Source organism: Ostrea edulis, chromosome 5 (genome assembly GCF_947568905.1).
Source record: "Ostrea edulis chromosome 5, xbOstEdul1.1, whole genome shotgun sequence".
Taxonomy (NCBI): domain Eukaryota; kingdom Metazoa; phylum Mollusca; class Bivalvia; order Ostreida; family Ostreidae; genus Ostrea; species Ostrea edulis.
Window position 1 is genome coordinate 19619090 of NC_079168.1, and position 18565 is coordinate 19637654.

An 18565-nucleotide genomic window follows, 5' to 3' on the forward strand; every position below is an offset into this window, starting at 1 on the left:
CAACTGATATTTTGCATTACTGCTCTCGAGTTGGTTTTGCATGTGAGAAAGCTTTGTTGTTTGTTGTATGCAAAATGGTTATACATGTTGATAGAAGGAATGAGATTAAATATTTATAAAAACACAGCTATTTTTTCCCGATATTTTTCTTCTGTATAGATTCATCTTGTGATTGACATGTTCAGTCGCCACAATGACAACAGAATCAATTGAAATTTCAACATTGCTATCATGGCTTCTGATTAACTTTGCTTCTGCAATTTCTAATATTTTATATAGAATGGATCTGAAGCAGTTACCTTAGGCAAGAGACAAAAGTTAGGGGAGCGATACATTTCATACCTACAAAACATATGGGGTCAGAACTCATGGTTACAAATATTGAGGGCACACATCCCATGCAAATCTTGAAAAGCAAAAAGATTAACATAGGGATTTGAAATTTGCACAGAAAGTAACCTAGCTACTATCAAAATTGACAAATGGTCACAACCATACTTGTGTCCCCACTTTTGAAAAGGGGACACACCCCTCTGCACCCACCTGCTATTCATGTGACATGCCAAAAACATCTGCCAAGTCTCCGCATGACACGGTCAGTAATAGGCGTCTGAGATTGGAAGGATGAAGACCTCTCCTTTTTCCTTCTAGAGAAAAGGGAATGAGAGGGATTTGGTCACTTAATCCATCCATTTGACATGCTTGGTACATTTCTTTCCTTCCAAAACAATGAATACCTTCAGCATTCACCATCCATCTTGGATAAGTAGGTTGCCGTCATCACTGTCAGTTCATTCATGGTAGCTTGCCTGGTAGATAACATGATCCAATCCCTGTTGACACTCTTGCTGCCGACCTAGTGTTAAAGCACATATCTACGGAAGCCGATAGGTGCTAGGGTATAGAATCAATATTCATTTAACTGGCGTCCGCCACTTATTAACTGGTGGCAGCCACTTATTATCTGGTGGCCGCCATATAAATTAACTAGCGGCTGCCACTTAAATTATCTGGTAGCCGCCACATAAATTAACTGGCGACCACCAGTTATTCAACTCCCTCTCTCTCTGAAAATGAAAGAGGTGCAATCCCTCTCGCATGAGCAAATCTTCATGTGTACTTAATATACATGTACTAACATATTGGGCACAGAGCCAGGGGGCTGATCCTCCACTTTTTTGATTTTCTGTCATTTTTTTATGCAAAACTAAGTTATTTTCACATATGAAAGCAGATTAATTGGCAGATTGGCCCCCACCCCACTCTTTTGGTGGTAGTAACAAATGGTAAGAACTACGAACAAAGCCCCCTCCCTCCAATTGAGTATGAAGTTTGAGCAAAAGAGAAATTTTTAGGTTCCTTTTCTGCTTGTCAACAATTGTAGAAGACAATTTGCGTACTATTCTAAATCTTTCAAAAATAATCACTCAGCATTATGAATTAGATTGTTTTTGAAATTGGCAGCCACCATGTACGAATTAAGTGGAGGCTACCAGTTAAATCAAGTGGCGGCTGTCATATAAAGTGATGGCCGCCAGTCAATTTATATGGTGGTCGCCAGATAATAAGTGGCAGCTTCCAGTTAATTATGTGGTGGCCACCACATAAATCAAATGATGGCTGCCAGTTACATGAATACTAATTCTATACCCTGGCACCTATCGGCTTCTGTACATATCCATTGCAAACTGAAGTTGAGAAAATGGTACATGGTCTTTTATCAGTGAACCGATGACTTCAATTGTAGTACAACACCATTAAGTTACATATAGATCTCTACAGTTCTTGATTCATTGGATGTGGTCAGTGGCCAAATTAACATAGATTCAAATAATTAACTTAGACTTATTTCCTTCTCTCCCTGTGGAGGATAGGGCCTTGAACAATCCCTCTCCATTCTGTCCTTCGTTCTGTTACCCTGCTTGCATCTGTTCAGGCCTTTAGTCCAATTTCATTTCGTTCTCTCTCTACTATTGTTCTCCATGTTTCTTTAGGTGTGCCTCTCTTGCGCTTTCCTTCAGGAGTTCATGTAAGTGCCTTCTAGCATGCTCAGTCTTGTCCATTCTCAAAACATACTCTCTCCATTTCCTTGCCATACTACTAATGGGCTCTATTCCTGCTCTTTCTCTCGCTATCTTGTTTCGTACTTTTGTATATCTGCAGGATCCTGCTTAGGCTCTTGTGTAGGAAGGTATCAAGGACTTGCTCATCACCCTTTGTCATTTTCCATGTTTCATTGCTGTAGAGTAGAACCGAGACCACATTAGAATTGAACAATCTTATCTTCGTTTTCTTTCCAATCTGGGAGTTATTCCAGAAGGCTATCAGTTTGTTGTAGGCAGATCTTGCGTGGCCTGTTCTCCTTCTGATGTATTCTGTGGTACCTCTGGTGTCAATGGTGCCTCAGAAGTAGATAAAGTTAGTGACATCCTCTATCTCTTTTCCTGCTGCTGTAATAGCCCAAGAGTTGTTGGCATTAATTCTCATAACATTGAGGCGTTGATGCAGAGGCCCGTTGCTTTCGCATGCCTGACTAGTTTGTTCACTTGTCTGCATTTGCTCTCCAGAATTTGTATGCTACATGCAATGTCACTGGCAGAGTCAAGATCATGCGGTGTTGATGTCATGTTCCATCTTATGCCAGTTGTATCACTAGTTGTTGCGTTCTTTATAATCCGGTCAATGACTAGTAGAAACAGGAATCCCGACATCTTGCATCCTTGTTTTACTCCAGATTTAATCTTAAACCACTCTGATGTTCCACTTCCAGTGATGACTGCACACTCACTGTTATCATAAGTGTAACAGGAAGGGAGAAAATGCAACGGAGCAGACCAGGATTCGAACCCGGGTCCTGAATCTTTAGTCAGGTGCTCTACCAACTGAGCTATCTGACCACCGGCGATCGAACCCGGCTGACCGCTACATTCCTCCCTCCATAAATGTCTTCATACCTGAAGACATCAACCCAGGATCTGTATCCCCATGCAGGCAGTTTCACCTGTCAGTTCCAGGGGCTGGTCTACGGCACCAAATGTAACAGGAAGGGAGAAAATGCAACGGAGCAGACCAGGATTCGAACCCGGGCCTCCTGAATCTCTAGTCAGGTGCTCTACTAACTGAGCTTCTGGCCACCGGCAATCGAACCCGGCTGACCGCTACATAAGCATTGAACCAATCTGATGAATTTGTCTGGTAATCCGTAGTGATTCGTGATCTTCCACAGAGTGTCTTGGTGCAGGCTGTCAAAGGCCTTTTCAAGGTCTATAAAACAAGTATATACGCTGGAGTTCCATTCTCTGGCCTGCTCTAGTATATTCCCCTGTAGAAATATCTGCTCTGTTGTTCCTCTTCCAGCTCTAAATCCTGCTTGTTCGTCTCTGAGGTGTTGGTCTATTTCTTTTACAAGCCGTTGAACTATGAGCATAATGCCTCTCCAGTTCCCACAATTAGTTAAATCACCTTTCTTAAGTAACTTCACGATCAGTCCTCTTCTCCGATCTATTGGCACCTTCTTTTCAGTTCACGCCTTTGTATCAGTTCCAGTATTTGTGTTGCTGATGTTTCTGTGTCTGTCCAGAGGAGTTCTGTGGTAATGTTGTCAACTCCTGGAGCTTTTCTATTATTTAGATCTCTAATTACTTTTTTGATTTCCTCTTTGGATGGTGGGGAGTCCTCAATAGTAAGGACTTCAACATTACGGGTCTCTACATCCGCTGGTTCTGGTGGATCCGAACTGATGAGGATTTCACAGAAGTGTTCCTTCAAACTTGCTCCAACTTCGCCTTCTTTGGTTAGCAGTAAAAATTGTCCTTGTTTGTTCCTAATGCTGTCTACTTGTCGGGGTCTGTCATGACAGACAGTCTTTGTAAAATCGTATACTCTCTTCGTATTTCCGCTGTTTGCTGCTGTTTCTGCCTCGCTTGCTATTTTGTCAAGCCAGTCCCATTTGTCCTTCCCCACGCTTCGTTTGACACACTTGTCTATTTCACTGTATTGTTGTATGGCTTAATTCTTCATTCTTTAGAATCGTGTCACTGTACCATCAATCTTGACCTTGATGGTCCAGCTATCGGGACTGATCCATTCTTAGTTCTTTTTCCTTGGCCCAAGGATGTTGGATGCTGTTTCACTGAATGCTGTTTTGAAGTTGTTCCATACGTCATTAAGTTATGACACCTCACAGTCATTAAGGATGCTGAAGCGATTTTTCATCTGTGGAACCTTGAGCTTCTAACATTTTAGACGTTTCATATCGGTTGGATATTTTCTGTGCTCGTTCAACTTTGTGCAATCTGATTCTGATCTTTGTGACAAGCAGGTTGTGGTCGATTCCTTCGTCTGCGCCTCTGTATACTCTCGCATCTTGTGTGGATCTTTTGAATTTTGTGGTCTATCTGGTCCTTGTGTTCTCCGTTTGGGGATGTCCAGGTCTGCAAATGTATGCTCTTGTATTGTGTGGAAACATGGTGGATGTGATGGCTAAGTTGCTAAGTGCACAAAATGATGCGAGTCTCTCCCCGTTGCCATTTGGTTTGCAGTGGAACCCCATGTATGCCTAAATATCTACAATGTGTCTCTCTCCATCCAGTTGGCTTCCAACTTTGCTCCCGTGGATATCCGGGTTAGAATAGGTCCTCAGTGTCCCTTGTTTGTCGTAAGAGGCGATTAAATGGGATGGTCCTTTAGATGAGACCACAAAAACCGAGGCCCCGTGTCACAGCCGGTGTAACACGATAAAGATTCCTCCCTGCATGCTCAAAGGCCGTAAGCGCTAAGCATAGGCCTAAATTTTGCAGCCCTTCGCCGGCAATGGTGACGTCTCCATAAGAGTGAAAAATTCTCGGACGTCCCGATCAATCAATCAATCAATCCAACTTTTGCATTGAAATTTCCTATTACTAACAGAAGATCGTGTCGAGGTGTTGAGTCTATGACTTTCTGAAGTTGTTCATAAAATAATTCTTTACTCTCCTCCTTTGTATCGTTGGTAGGTGCATAAACCTGAATAACTGGATTTGATGTGTTTTGATCAGATCTCATCGGGCAGTGATGATCCTGTCGCTTATTGATGTATGGAGCGCCAAATTAACATAAACTCACAAAATTGAAGATATCCTCAATTATTTGAAGATATCATCAATTCATTTGATGCGCGCAACAATTGAATTAAATATCTCTTCAAATAATTAATATCTTCATTTCTGAATGGCAAATAAAACTTCAAATTACTCGCCCTTGATTACAGGTGGCGCACGATCCGTTAACGTCCAAGGCGTTTCTAACCTCAAGTTTAAGAGAGCGTCGGAAGGACATGTTTAGATTAGAAAGTTGTTGAATATTTAGTAACGATGTCTGATTACGGTTCGTAGGACCTCACTGCGCTTAGAGACGAACTTAGAAAACGCATTGCAAGACTCTCTGAGCGGAAAGGAAAGCACGTTGAGAGTTTCAGCTGTAACCGAATTTTCTCTGTCACATCGATTAAATAAAGACATTCAATGCACATTGAACGTTTTTCATTATAAACTACTTCGTGGTGAAGTTTACATAATTAAACAGTAGTTTAGGTTGAATATATAATATACAATACATCATAATTCTTTATGAGTTGTTGAATTGCATATGTTTAAAACAATAAGATGCGCCCCCCCCCCCCCCCTTCTCTCTCTCGATCGAGGATTAAGAATATCAATTATTAAATATATCCATATATATCTGAAATTCTATTATTAAGCTGTTAAAATGTGTAGTAATAGTGAATGTATATGTATAACTTCTCTATATGAAATAAAATTCACGATAGAGAAGGCACATGTACATACAGAGTACATGATATATCATACTACATTAAACAGTTTATTTGCGTGTTTTAACTTATATCACTTACGTGATGACATCACGATAGGTAAACAGTTTGCGATTAACTTTTTTATTAGTCCATAGGGCAAGCGAGAGCATAATAATTGGCAGGTCAAATAAATTTTACTACCCCATATGCTTATGGAGCGCCAAATTAACATAAACTCAAATAATTGAAGATATCTTCAATTATTTGAAGATATCTTCAATTATTAGAAGATATCATCAATTCAATTATTGCTCTCTTTAATTGAATTAATGCGAGCATTAAATTAATTATTGTTCTCATCAAATGAATTAATGCGCGCTTCAATTCAATTATTGTTCTCATCAAATGAATTAATGCGCGCTTCAATTCAATTATTGTTCTCATCAAATGAATTAATGCGCGCTTCAATTCAATTATTGCTCTCATCAATTGAATTAATGCGCGCATCAATTGAATTAATGAGAGCAATAATTGATTTAATGCGCGCATTAATTCAATTATCGCTCTCTTCAATTCAATTGATGAGAGAGCAATAATAGATTTGATGCGCGCATTAATTCAATTATTGCTCTCTTCAATTCAATTGATGAGAGCATTAATTTCGTAGAAATATTGCTCGCAATAATTGATTTAGAGCTCGGTATAAATAATTTGATGATCTCTTTAATTCAATTGAAGATATCTTTAATTATTTACAATGCTTTTGTATAAGGAATTAATGGGCGCATCAATTCTTTTAAAGAAAGCAACAATTCAATTAAAGATATCATTATTAATTCAATTGTGGATATGTTGAATTGAAGATATCTTTAATTATTTAGTTGCTCTCTCTAAAAGAATTATTGCTCTCTTCAAATGAATTAAAGATATCATTAATTCAATTGAAGAGAGCAATAGTTGAATTAATGCGCGCATTAAATCCATTATTGCTCTCATCAAATGAATTAATGCGCGCATCAATTCAATTATTGCTCTCATCAATTGATTTAATGAGCGCATTTTATCAATTATTGCTCTCTTCAATTGAATTGTAGCGCGCATCAATTCAATTGTTGATATCATTAATTCATTTGAAGAGATCATTAATTCAATTAAAGCGCGCATCAATTCAGCAGAAGAATTAATGCTATCATCAATTCATTTAATGCGCGCAATAATTCAGAATTGAAGATATCATTAATTATTTGAAGATATCTTTAATTCAATTGTTGCGCGCGGGGGTTCTATTAGCAATCGCGTTCATTCATAGTTTGACGACCTCGGTTAACTTTAAAACTAATTTTTAAATGACATCTGAAATGTATTTTTGTAACATACTTGGTTTATATATTGAGGACTCAAATTTCTCCTGTTCGATTATAGATCTAGTCTAGAAAGGGGGGGGGGGGGGGGAGGGGGGGAGTCATAGAATTATAAGATCATTGATGACTGTATCACTAAGGATAGATAAAATTTCAGCATAAAACATTCATGCAGAATATTACGATCTACAGAGCAAATGTTTAATCCCCCGTAAATACTTTCTGCAACAAAGTCGTCATCTGATATCTGTGAAGTCGGACTGAACTGAAGACTGAAGTTTATAGCGCACGACGCTGAGTGGAACTTGAAACGATCGTTGTCGCTGTCACATTTGAAGACAATGAACCAATTGAATTTTTTAAAAGCTTCATATCTCGGGAATTCTACCCCCGCTCCCTATTTGCACAACAAAAACCTTGCACTCTCTTATAAATCTTATGTAAACGAGTCTTGCGCCACCTATGTTTGAAATAGGGGAAACAACTGACAAATATTCGCAATTATTGCGCGCATTAATTGAATTGGTGATAGCATTAATTCTTCAGCTGAATTGATGCGCGCTTTAATTGAATTAATGATCTCTTCAAATGAATTAATGATATCAACAATTGAATTGATGCGCGCTACAATTCAATTGAAGAGAGCAATAGTTGATATAATGCGCGCATTAAATCAATTGATGAGAGCAATAATTGAATACACGTATCAACACTTCGCCGTGAGTTATGTCCCTTTGCGGGGTCATCCAAAGGTCAATCGGTGAAAAACCAAGTTTTCCTTCTTTACCTTACCAAATGTAAGATGTTATTACTTTGAATTTTAGCCATGCAATACTTATCATTTCCATTAGTGGAACTCTTCAAATTAAAGGCGCGTAAAGTCGTGCTACCGGGACAACATAATGTGAATACATTACTTAGGCATACGTAATATGAATAATGGTATCGAATACATATTATAACCGACTGCAAACCACAACACTGATTAAAATTCTAAAGTCAAATTTAGGAATTGATTATTCTTACAAGAAAACAGACGAACTTATTAAACTATGTGAGGGAGAGAAGCTACTAAATTTGCCAAATCTGACCGTGCGATATAAAGCATCAATCGCAAGAAGAACTGTAAAGGGAAAAACCTATATGCACATCCAACACAAGAAATTTTCTTGTAATCAATGTGATTAATGTTTTTAAAGTTATTCTGTCAGACTATGAGGATATTCTATTTTATCATACAATTAGGACGGGTTCATATGGCATGGACTTTGTAATCGTACACGTACACCCCCACCCCCCATCCCCATCAATCTCCATATTTTAGAACAAGTTATATACATGTATATGCCAAACTGCATTTTTTAAAGACGTTTATAACACTAATTAACACACCTAATGCGTTTCCAAACTGCATCTAAGCTAATTTGAAAATTACAAAATATTGATGGACTTGGATGTCCAGAGAACATCGTTGTTTGGAATTTTTAAAATAGGTGTGGTGGAGTTTAAAAAACATGTAACATCTTTAATAAGATAGTGTTAGAATATTTGAAAAATGCGGTTTGACTAATGGTAATTTTATTTAAAAATACACCATGCATTTTAACTCTTAAAAAAAAAGGGGGGGATGCTATGTACGTTTCGTTCCGTTTTTGTCCCAGTAATCTTTGTGCATTTTCTTACCAATGACGCACAAGAGTCATCAAAGCGCGATAATTCCAACGAGCTGGTAATGAGAAGTATGGTATTACCAAGTTTTCATACAAGTTAATGGGTTGCCCCAATCTGGGGCATTATTGTAGTTGACTGCAATTGTTGGAAAAATAACTGATGTCAAAGCTACAGATAGGAAAATTACAAAGGCCAACGTAGGGAAATACGATTTTTATCCGGGAGATAGCGGACAAGGGACGTAACTTTCGCGAAGTGTTGATACGTGTATTGATGTGTGCATTAATTCGTTTGATGAGACCAATATCTGATTAAATTTAATGCGCGCATTATTTCAATTATTGATCTCTTCAATTGAATTAATGATATCTTTAATTCATTCGAAGAAAGCAATAATTCTTTTAGAGAGAGCAACTATATAATTAAAGAGATCTTCAATTCAACATATGTCCACAATCAAATTAATGATCTCTTTAATTAAATTGTTGCTCTCTTTTAAAAGAATTGATGTGCGCATTAATTCCTTATACAAAAGCATTGTAATAATTAAAATTATCTTCAACTGAATTAAAGAGATCATCAAATTATTTATACTGAGCTCTAAATCAATTAGTGCGAGCAATATTTCTACGTGCAACAATTGAATTTTAAAATTCTTTATTGCGAAATACATAGATCTTATAGCATTATAACAAACTTGAACATGGATAATAATTACAAAGCTGAAAATAAACGGCCGATTCTTACAAAGATATCTAGCAGATGTAAATACAATAGTATAATGATAGTAAAAAAAAAAAGGAGAATGACGATACAAATTACATATTATAGACTGTTCTTAGTTCAAGAGCTTTACAAATAAATTTTCCTGAGTTACAAAGTTTTTAAACATTGTTCACACTTAATAGTTGTATAAATTTGAACATGAAGGGTTTACTCCAGTAATACTTTTTCACTAACTTAGCTCTAATCTGACAATATACAGGACAGACTAACAAAAAGTGGTATTCATCCTCAATTTCAGTGATGCATGTTTTACAAAACCTTTTTTCACATGGTACATTTTGAAGAGAACAATAATTAAATTGAAGCGCACATTAATTCATATGATGAGAGCAATAACTAATTTAATGCGCGCATCAACTCAATTAAAGAGAGCAGTAATTGAAGATACCTTCAAGTATTTGAGTTTATGTTAATTTGGCGATCCATAAATATGTGCATGGAATCAATCATTACTTTCATCAATTCTTTCAGATATCCATACAAACATTGGCTTATATTAATGTAGTTCCACCCTATAAGACATAAGATATCTTATATATGTTTTATAGAATATCTGATCAACTTTATAAGGTGTCTTGTATATATTTTGTAAGGTATTTCATAAATGAATTTTTATAATTCATATATATATATATATATATATATATATATATATATATATATATATATCCAAATTGTATTTTTTAAAAATCACAGTGTCCGGAATAAGATATTAAAAGAAATAGAATAAACAGTACACAAAGTTAAAATTTTAACGTTTCAAAACTGAGGTCAAGTTCGATGTATTGGGAAAAGTATTTTACAAAATGTTGTCAGTCCAACTCTCCTTCAGGAGTACTTTCATTACTTTGATGATTTTTTCCCCTTGGTCTTTAATTTAATCGGGTGTGGTATACTGTATAAACAGGCTATGAACGAGTCTAAAGGCAGCTCCCTGCACACCATGTGACCATAATTGTGACGTCACACACAAAGTGAAAGTAGGCCTAGAATCAAGTAAGAAAACGGTCAAATCCCGTATCAGTCGTCTCTTTTTCGTGTTAGTTTAATGTTATGATATATAATGTGTTACTCAAGGTAACAAAGATATTAACTTGCTTGGAATTTTAACCCAATGTATAAGTGGTTTAAGATACCTTGACAAATTAAGCACAGTGGTATTTAACCCCCCCCCCCCCCCCCCCCCCCCCCCCCCCCCGGCCAGCTTTACGTTGCAGAGTACACCGAAATTTAGATAAGAAAAATATGTTAAGTGCCTGTAATATTTTGGTAAATTAAGACATACATGTATAAACACAATAATGACCACATATGTAATTTAATGAAGTGGATAAAATTAGTTTTGTGTTGGACCCGTGTCAGTGTGAGAATGAAAAGTTCTAAAATATAGGTGGAAAAGAAATGTTCTACACACATATGTAAATACATACGACAGTGGACATATTGTAGTAAGGGTTATCACCACAATAATGTCAATATGGTAAATAGGAATTACAAAATAAGAATATTATAAGTACTTTAACAGTTTAATACATGTAGTAACTGAAAGCTATAGGTCAGTAAGTACACATGAATTGAAAGTAGATGTACAAGGTTTATTAACACTTTTTCTTTCCTCTTTGTTATTTGAATGATTCAAATAAAAAAAAATCACTATTTTAACGAACATTGTGATGATTAATAACCAATATTTAATTCAAATGATTGAGTTGGGCTTCCCCCTCCAGCTACATTATAATTTTTCCCACCCCAACTGCAACACCCACATCATATTGAATATTTTAATGAATCTTCTTCTCAGTTAATGCTTCCATTCACTCACTGATACTGAGTATTGTAGTAGAAAGAAGTTTTTTTAAAAGGTGCATCTATACCTCAAATCTGATGTGCCTCTTTGGCTTCTTAATGCTTGTTTTGAAATAAGAAATATACTTTTGAAAATGCTGATATTTAAATGTTCTCTTTGGGCCTCATCAGTCAGGTAAGAGAACAGATTTATTCCTGAGACCTTCTTGGTGCAGAATAATTTATAATACATGGTTATAACTTTTCTTAGAAAAAAGCATATTTAAAAAAAAAAATAAAGCAAGTCTTATAAAATGAAGTTTAAAGGCAAAGCACCAAGAAGGTTTCGGCCCTCATAAATCAAAGTGTGAACAGTGTTTTCATAATTTTATCATCAGAAGTCTATGGTTTGGAAGATTATCAAGTAAAATTAAGTTTAATATACAATACATTCAATACATCAAACAAGAGAAGTTTTCATGTAAACATTCCAACACGAAGTAATTTAGCTTTTAAAACAACATTGTCTTGAACAGTGTTGAAGGAATAGTTATAATTTTATACTATATGTGTTTTTCCTACTAATTCACCTAATTTAAAACACACATTTAAACATCCACAGGTATTTTATACAGTAGTTTACATTTTAATAAAAACAAAATATAGATATGCAACATTAATACATAGTGTCAACATTTAAAAAAAAATTACACTAAAACCTTTGAAAAAATATTTGTCTAAAAAGGGCCTATCAAAGGTTTCAGGTAAGAAAGCATGCAATAAATAACGAAATTAAGAATTATTTGCATATCAATTTGACCAAACTATGTTATGTGTTAATAAACCCGATGCCTATAAATTAATTGCAATAAAAATGTAACTGAAATCTTTTATTATTATTATGTGGATCCTGTGTTACCATTTAGGCTGAATCAACTTATGACATCAATATAAATTTATTGATCGATATTGGACATGTTCAAGTACATGTACATGTATCTAACTGTGTATCATACTGATACATCAACTCATAACGGGTACCATTCAAGCAGTTTCTTGCTAAGTATTGCATTATAAAAATCCATACCATATTGTTTTCCAAATGTTTTGCTCAACACATGGCCTGATTTAACATGGGTATATACCAGAAATGTGAATTTTCCAATAGGGTCTTCATGGAAAATCTAGGCAGTAAATTGACGCATTAATCAAATACTCTCCGTCTCGTAAATGCTCGTTTTATTGCCGCAAACTACAGTGCATTAGGCAATCAAAATGCATTTTACAAAACAGTTGCATTAGAATGTGGTTTTTTTTTTAAGGTAAACTCAACCTTACCACTGAATAACAGTAACACAAACACTAACACAAAACTTCTAAAGCTAATGACTTAAAATACAGAAAAATGAAGCAGATTGATCTTTTAAGATCATCATCCTATCCAGAGATGTCATAGAAGGACTAATACCCACCATGGGGCTTTTTATTGGATCAAAACTATGCACAAAATGTTGTGACCTTAACCTCAGTCAATTACCTTATGATAGGGTATTGACACACCCTCAGGTCAGGAGCAACTTAAGTGTTAAGTATGAGTTATAATGTTTATTCTTGAAACAAGAGGTGTATGTGCCACAAAGCTCACCTGAGTACCTGAGCCCTGCTGTTCTTAAGGTAGGTCCTTAGTCCTGGATTTTGGGGGTTTAGGTAGCATTTTTTTGTTTGGAATCAATAAATTAACATTCAGAAAAATGAAAAAAGGCAAAACAGTTACGGGTTTCCATATTAATTTTCATTACATACACCACTAAAGTCATATACCCCGATGTAGATTTTTATGAAATTCATTGGAAACAGTTATTTGTTGTTATTTTAATATAAAAACAACAAAATATTTTTTGAATTGCATTTATTTATCGGGAAACATGTCAATAACTAAAACACATGTCATTTTCAATATGTTCATCAAGTTTTAGTATAATATGTGGAAAATTATTGAATTAGCGTTATTCCCCAAAATGTTAAAAAACAAACAAAGGTGGACGCATTTTCCTTATAGCATGGTTTACATATCATTTTTTCTGTTTATATTAGTAAAGTTACATCTGTTATAGTTATTCATGGGAAAAAATCCATACCTTTCCTTAATAATTTCAAATCTATAGCTTCCAGATTATGTATATCCCCATCAAAAACTGAAGTCTGGCACCATACAGCTGAGCTATTTAAATCATTCGGGATTAAAATTGTATGTAATTTCATGAAAAGACACAGATAATGATTCCTTATCACCTTGGTAAAATGTTTGTCAAAAATAAAGGAAATATATCGCATTATGGACTTGATAAATAATTGAATGAAAACGGAGTTATTGTCCTTGGATTCAATATTTTGAAACATATCATTGACTATTCAAATATAACTAAGAATTTTGAAATATTTTATGACTAACAAGATTTTTTACAATAACTATTGAAAAAAATTCCAACAAAATTTATGTTCCTATCATTAAATTATTGACTTTGCAAAATCCTATGACGTCACACGAGTGTGGAACTACGTTAAGATTTTTAAAAGAATTTTCTCCTTTATATTCCCAAGAAAATTTGAGACTCCATTCTTACGACCCTACCATAACTCTAGGGGGTCTCTGAATCCACACAACATAGGAATGCTTTAATATCAATATGACAAACATGGCCTTACAGTTATGGAGAAGATTCCTTTTTTTTGTATACAAGTATTACTTAAAATTCAATCCTGATTTTAGCCAACTCTAACCCAGGGTCCATAATTTAAAATGCAAAATAATTTAGTCAACACAACTTTAATTTGCAGATCGATAATGCTTTTGGGGAAGATTTTGATTTTTTTTTTCTAAAATAGTCCAATTAAGACATTGATCCCCTATTGTGTCCCAATTAACCCTACCAAGGGGTCATTATTTGAACAATTTAGAGTATGCATTATGTCAAGAAGTTTCACATAAGATTTACCATTTTTTGGTCCAGTTGCTTTTGGGAAGGAGATTGTTTAAGATTTGTTCCAACATATTCCAATGTAAAACTTTGATTCCCTATTGTAGCCCCACCCTACTCCTGGGGTGATGCTTTCAATTATTTAGAATCAACATTATATCAGGAATTTCACAAAAGTTTCACATTTTCTGCCATGATGGTTCTTCAAAAGAATTTTTTTTAATGACCCCACTATATATTTTGCCTTTTCTTGATTATCTCCCCTTGGAAAGGAACTGGTCCTTTATATGAACAATTAAGAAATGAATACAGCACAAAGAAGATCTTTTCAAACAGTGTACAAAATCTATATTATAAAAATACTGCAACGAATATGCTTAAAATAGAAATATTCTTAATATATTCTTTTTGTTTTCATTAAATTCAAGAAAGTAAATACGATTACCACGGTACTATAAAATAAATCATCATTACTTCATTACTAAAACTATAAAATAAATTCTTTTAATAGAGAAAAACAACAATGTAACAGTGAGGTTAAATTAAGCCATGCAGTGTGTTATAATTTATTACAAAAATGTATTCAACTCTGGTAGTGATGGGAATTGAACCCATGTCTTAGACTGTCCGTACACTACCTATAATGGTGTTAGATTGGTGCAGTAGAAGTGTTAGAAAAGTAGTAAAGATTTCAGCAAGCAGAGAGAAAGAGCTTCAATTGTGTTATAAAGATCATTATATACACAAAATTGGGAAAAATTAGGTTGTTTTCATACTAAATTATATATAACTCAACCCCAGCCATCACCATCCATACATAATATTTTAAATATATCATGAAAAATATAAAGGAAAATGTGCATAAAAAATAAAAATATGTGCAAAGCAAACTAAATATATATTCATCTAAGGCATGTTAAGGTATTCAATGTATAATGACCATATTTCATATCTAATAAATGGATGGTGGAATTTTTGTAATCATGGTATAATTTTGAAGTGTTCATCAAATAAAAATAATCCACCATAGGAATTTTCTAAATTTTGTTTACTGCTTGATTTATTTCACATAGAATTTAACATTGAAGTATATGGGAAAAGCATGTTTTATTACAATATTTGAAAAAGAAATTATATTTTCATATAAATCTCTTGGTAGAAAGTTACAAACACTTTCTCTTAGTGAAAATATGAAATAAAATTAATCATTGACCACACACATTTTTAGAAAATTAGATTTTTCTTATTTTTACAAAGGGCAGACAACTCTTCCAAAAAGTCTTAAGTGCAAAAAGGTCAGTTTCTAATCATTTACCATTCATGTGAATTTCATCTGCTTCACTTTCATCATTATTTAGCAATAGACATTTATGTTGATCTAAATCCTTCAAAATTGTTCATTATCCTTTCATTATACATGGAATACCTTAATGTATATATAAACTGCTATTCTGAGAATCAAACCCATGTCCCCTTCTTCATAAACCTGAAGTAAATTAAAACATCTTCACCTAAAATCGGTATTTCAATCATCAATATAATTAAAATCAGACTTCTTAAATTCATGCTGTATACTCTGCGTAAGCGATTGTGAGCGTATCTTAGGGTCTGATTTTAATTAGATTGTTCAATCATCTGTCACAAAAATGTAACAATAGTTCAATATATCCTGCAATTGCTGCAATCATAAAATGTCAAAATAAGACTAACTAAAGCTGTCTCAAGGATTAAGGACTGATGACCCTGCAAGGTAAACAGAAAAGGTTCACTTTAAAATAGCTTAAAGAACTCTGCTATTTTGTCCAAATTCTAATGGAAATGTTATAAGGAATGAATGCATGTTGAGAGCAAAAATTGCAGTGAGTATCAAAATCTATCAACAGTCCAAGCATCAAATTGTCATGGACCAAAAATATTTATATTCTCAGTTCTACGACCGTGACTTTATGTTCCTCTTCCAATCCAAGGTTTTGTCCTTTCAAATTTTAAATTTCTAAGATATATCTTGAACTCTGAGACCTTGACTTTTGTATTAATGACATTTCTTTCTAACCTTGTTAAAACAATCATAGTGCAGGGTTGTTACACCTCTCAAAGTCACAAGTATCATTCATGTCTTGTATAATCTTCTGGGTTTTTTTCCACAACAAAGTTATGGTTATAGCAGGAATTTTATTCTTATAAAACTGGTGACCTTGACCTTATCTGAATTACTCTGGGTTAGGGTCAGGACATACCTTTAAGTCTAAAGTACCTACCCTTTATCTAAAGTATAAGCTTTGATTTTTTTTTTCATTTCAAAGTATATGGCTAAAACCATATTTTAATACATTACTTACATGTAGTACCCTGTGACCTTGTCAAAAATGACCTTCATACTGGGTCAAGGCATATTTCTGATAGGAGGTTCCTTGTGGAAGCGATTTAAATTAAAAACATTGACATTTACAAAATGTTTTCTCTTATCGGTGACTTTTTTTCCTGTGACTTTTTTTCCTGTGACTTTTTTTCCTACATTCCTTCTACCACAGGTGTGCTCTTTGAAGTAGAAAAGATGTGAAAGAAGAACCCTAAATAAGCTTGCACTAGACACACCCCTATCTTGTACAGCTATTTACAGAGCACTGAATGATAATTATAACTATTGATCTGAATAATGGTTATAATTAAATTTTTAATCTGTGTCACTGCAAAGTAGTACTTTATCAATAAAAGCAATTATACATCACATGCCAATTTATATTATCAAAGAAAAATGTAAATGACTTTTTATAAGATAATTTGCAGTGCAAAGTGTCTGATGACTGCATGATTATATGATTGCACCTTAAATAAGTATTGCATTTGAAATAAAGGTACTTATAAGCTGAACTCTTTTTCATTATTCAGATGTGAGCATCCAAATCATTGCTAGCCAAAGTGATATAAGCTAAACTAAGACAATTGATATATTATATATGCATGACGACATGTTTGGAAAGATAAATCTAAGTTTGTCAAAGTACAGTGCTAAAGATAGCTTATATATAGAAAATACTATAATATGAATATTCATTTTGAAGCAACCCCATTCACAATTTTTTTTTTTACAATACAATGCATATATTTAAAATATTATTCACTCATATACTTCTGCATGAGCACAATTAAGTCCTGAACCCAATTTACATTTATGAATGTTTTATAATATTTCTTTCTATATATTTAATAATTTGTTTTAATTTTCAAATTGGTCATTATATCTTTCAATTATTTGACTATGATTACACCAAAATAAAGCATTTATCATGTTTATAAATCCATATTTCTTTTATTCTACTTTTGAATCGTAAATAAAATAAACCTGATTTAACATTATTTCTTCATCACCAAAATCTTAGATGATATAATGATTGAACTGACCCATCATGGAATTAAATCCAGTTATAGATATGAAAGATGCTGTACACACAGCAAAAATAATAGATAGAATCAATTGTAATTGATTGTTCAGATAGGACGAGGTCATAATCACAGGTAGCAATAGCTACAGGTAATCGAAGGCGTGGACATGTTACATTCTTGACCAATCAGCTGCATCCAACAGACCATTTTAACTTCTGTACCCATTGTACCCTAGGTTATGTAGAGCCACCTCATGTAATTCTTACTTTCAATTTCCATGATTTGTGTTGTACCCTTTCTGTAACTTTTGTATAAAGGAATATAGAGCATGTAACCTTGGGTACAAAAGAAGCACTTAAAAACAGAGTCCTTATTCCTTGCCATATATGTGATTATTTGGCAAATAGATACTGTTTAAATTGAACCTGATCAAAGCATGAACATTACAATAAATATATTGTTTAAATCACGGGCACTGGAAGTTAATGTAAATATATAGTATGTGCATGTATAAAAAAGGAGGGGGGGGGGTCCATACCAAATGTGGATATATTTTTATACATGCACATACTATATATTTACATTAACTTCCAGTGCCCGGGGCACAGGGGCATCTTATCCGCTCTGTTCTCTATCACACATATATAAATACACAAGGGAAGAATCGAAAGTAGCACACGATTTGTAAACAAAGTCATAAAACACCTTACTTGAAAAAAGTTACACAAATCCTCGTATGCACTAATGCAAATGATGTCCTAGAACTTATCCAGACTCAAATATTCCAAATATTCCCAATGTAAATAGTT

The 18565-nt window shown here is 34.2% G+C and overlaps 2 protein-coding genes across 5 annotated transcripts in view; one reads left to right on the forward strand and one right to left on the reverse strand.

Annotated features, from left to right (window-relative positions):
* The window catches only part of LOC125651868 (tumor necrosis factor receptor superfamily member 1B-like), a 31859-nt gene extending 31733 nt beyond the window's left edge, over window positions 1–126 (forward strand). For all 4 annotated transcript variants that reach the window (XM_056166900.1, XM_056166903.1, XM_056166901.1 and 1 more), the window contains one exon: window positions 1–126. This exon is cut by the window's left edge and continues 857 nt beyond it. The gene's annotated coding sequence lies outside the window, so the exon portion shown is untranslated.
* Window positions 127–2100: 1974 nt separating this feature from the next.
* Window positions 2101–3427, reverse strand: LOC130054914 (uncharacterized). The gene is made up of 2 exons (XM_056166014.1): window positions 3121–3427; window positions 2101–2402 (listed from the first exon to the last, which is right to left on the reverse strand). The coding sequence occupies exons 1-2, from the start codon at window positions 3425–3427 to the stop codon at window positions 2101–2103; spliced, it is 609 nt and encodes a 202-aa protein (XP_056021989.1).
* Window positions 3428–18565: the final 15138 nt, after the last annotated feature.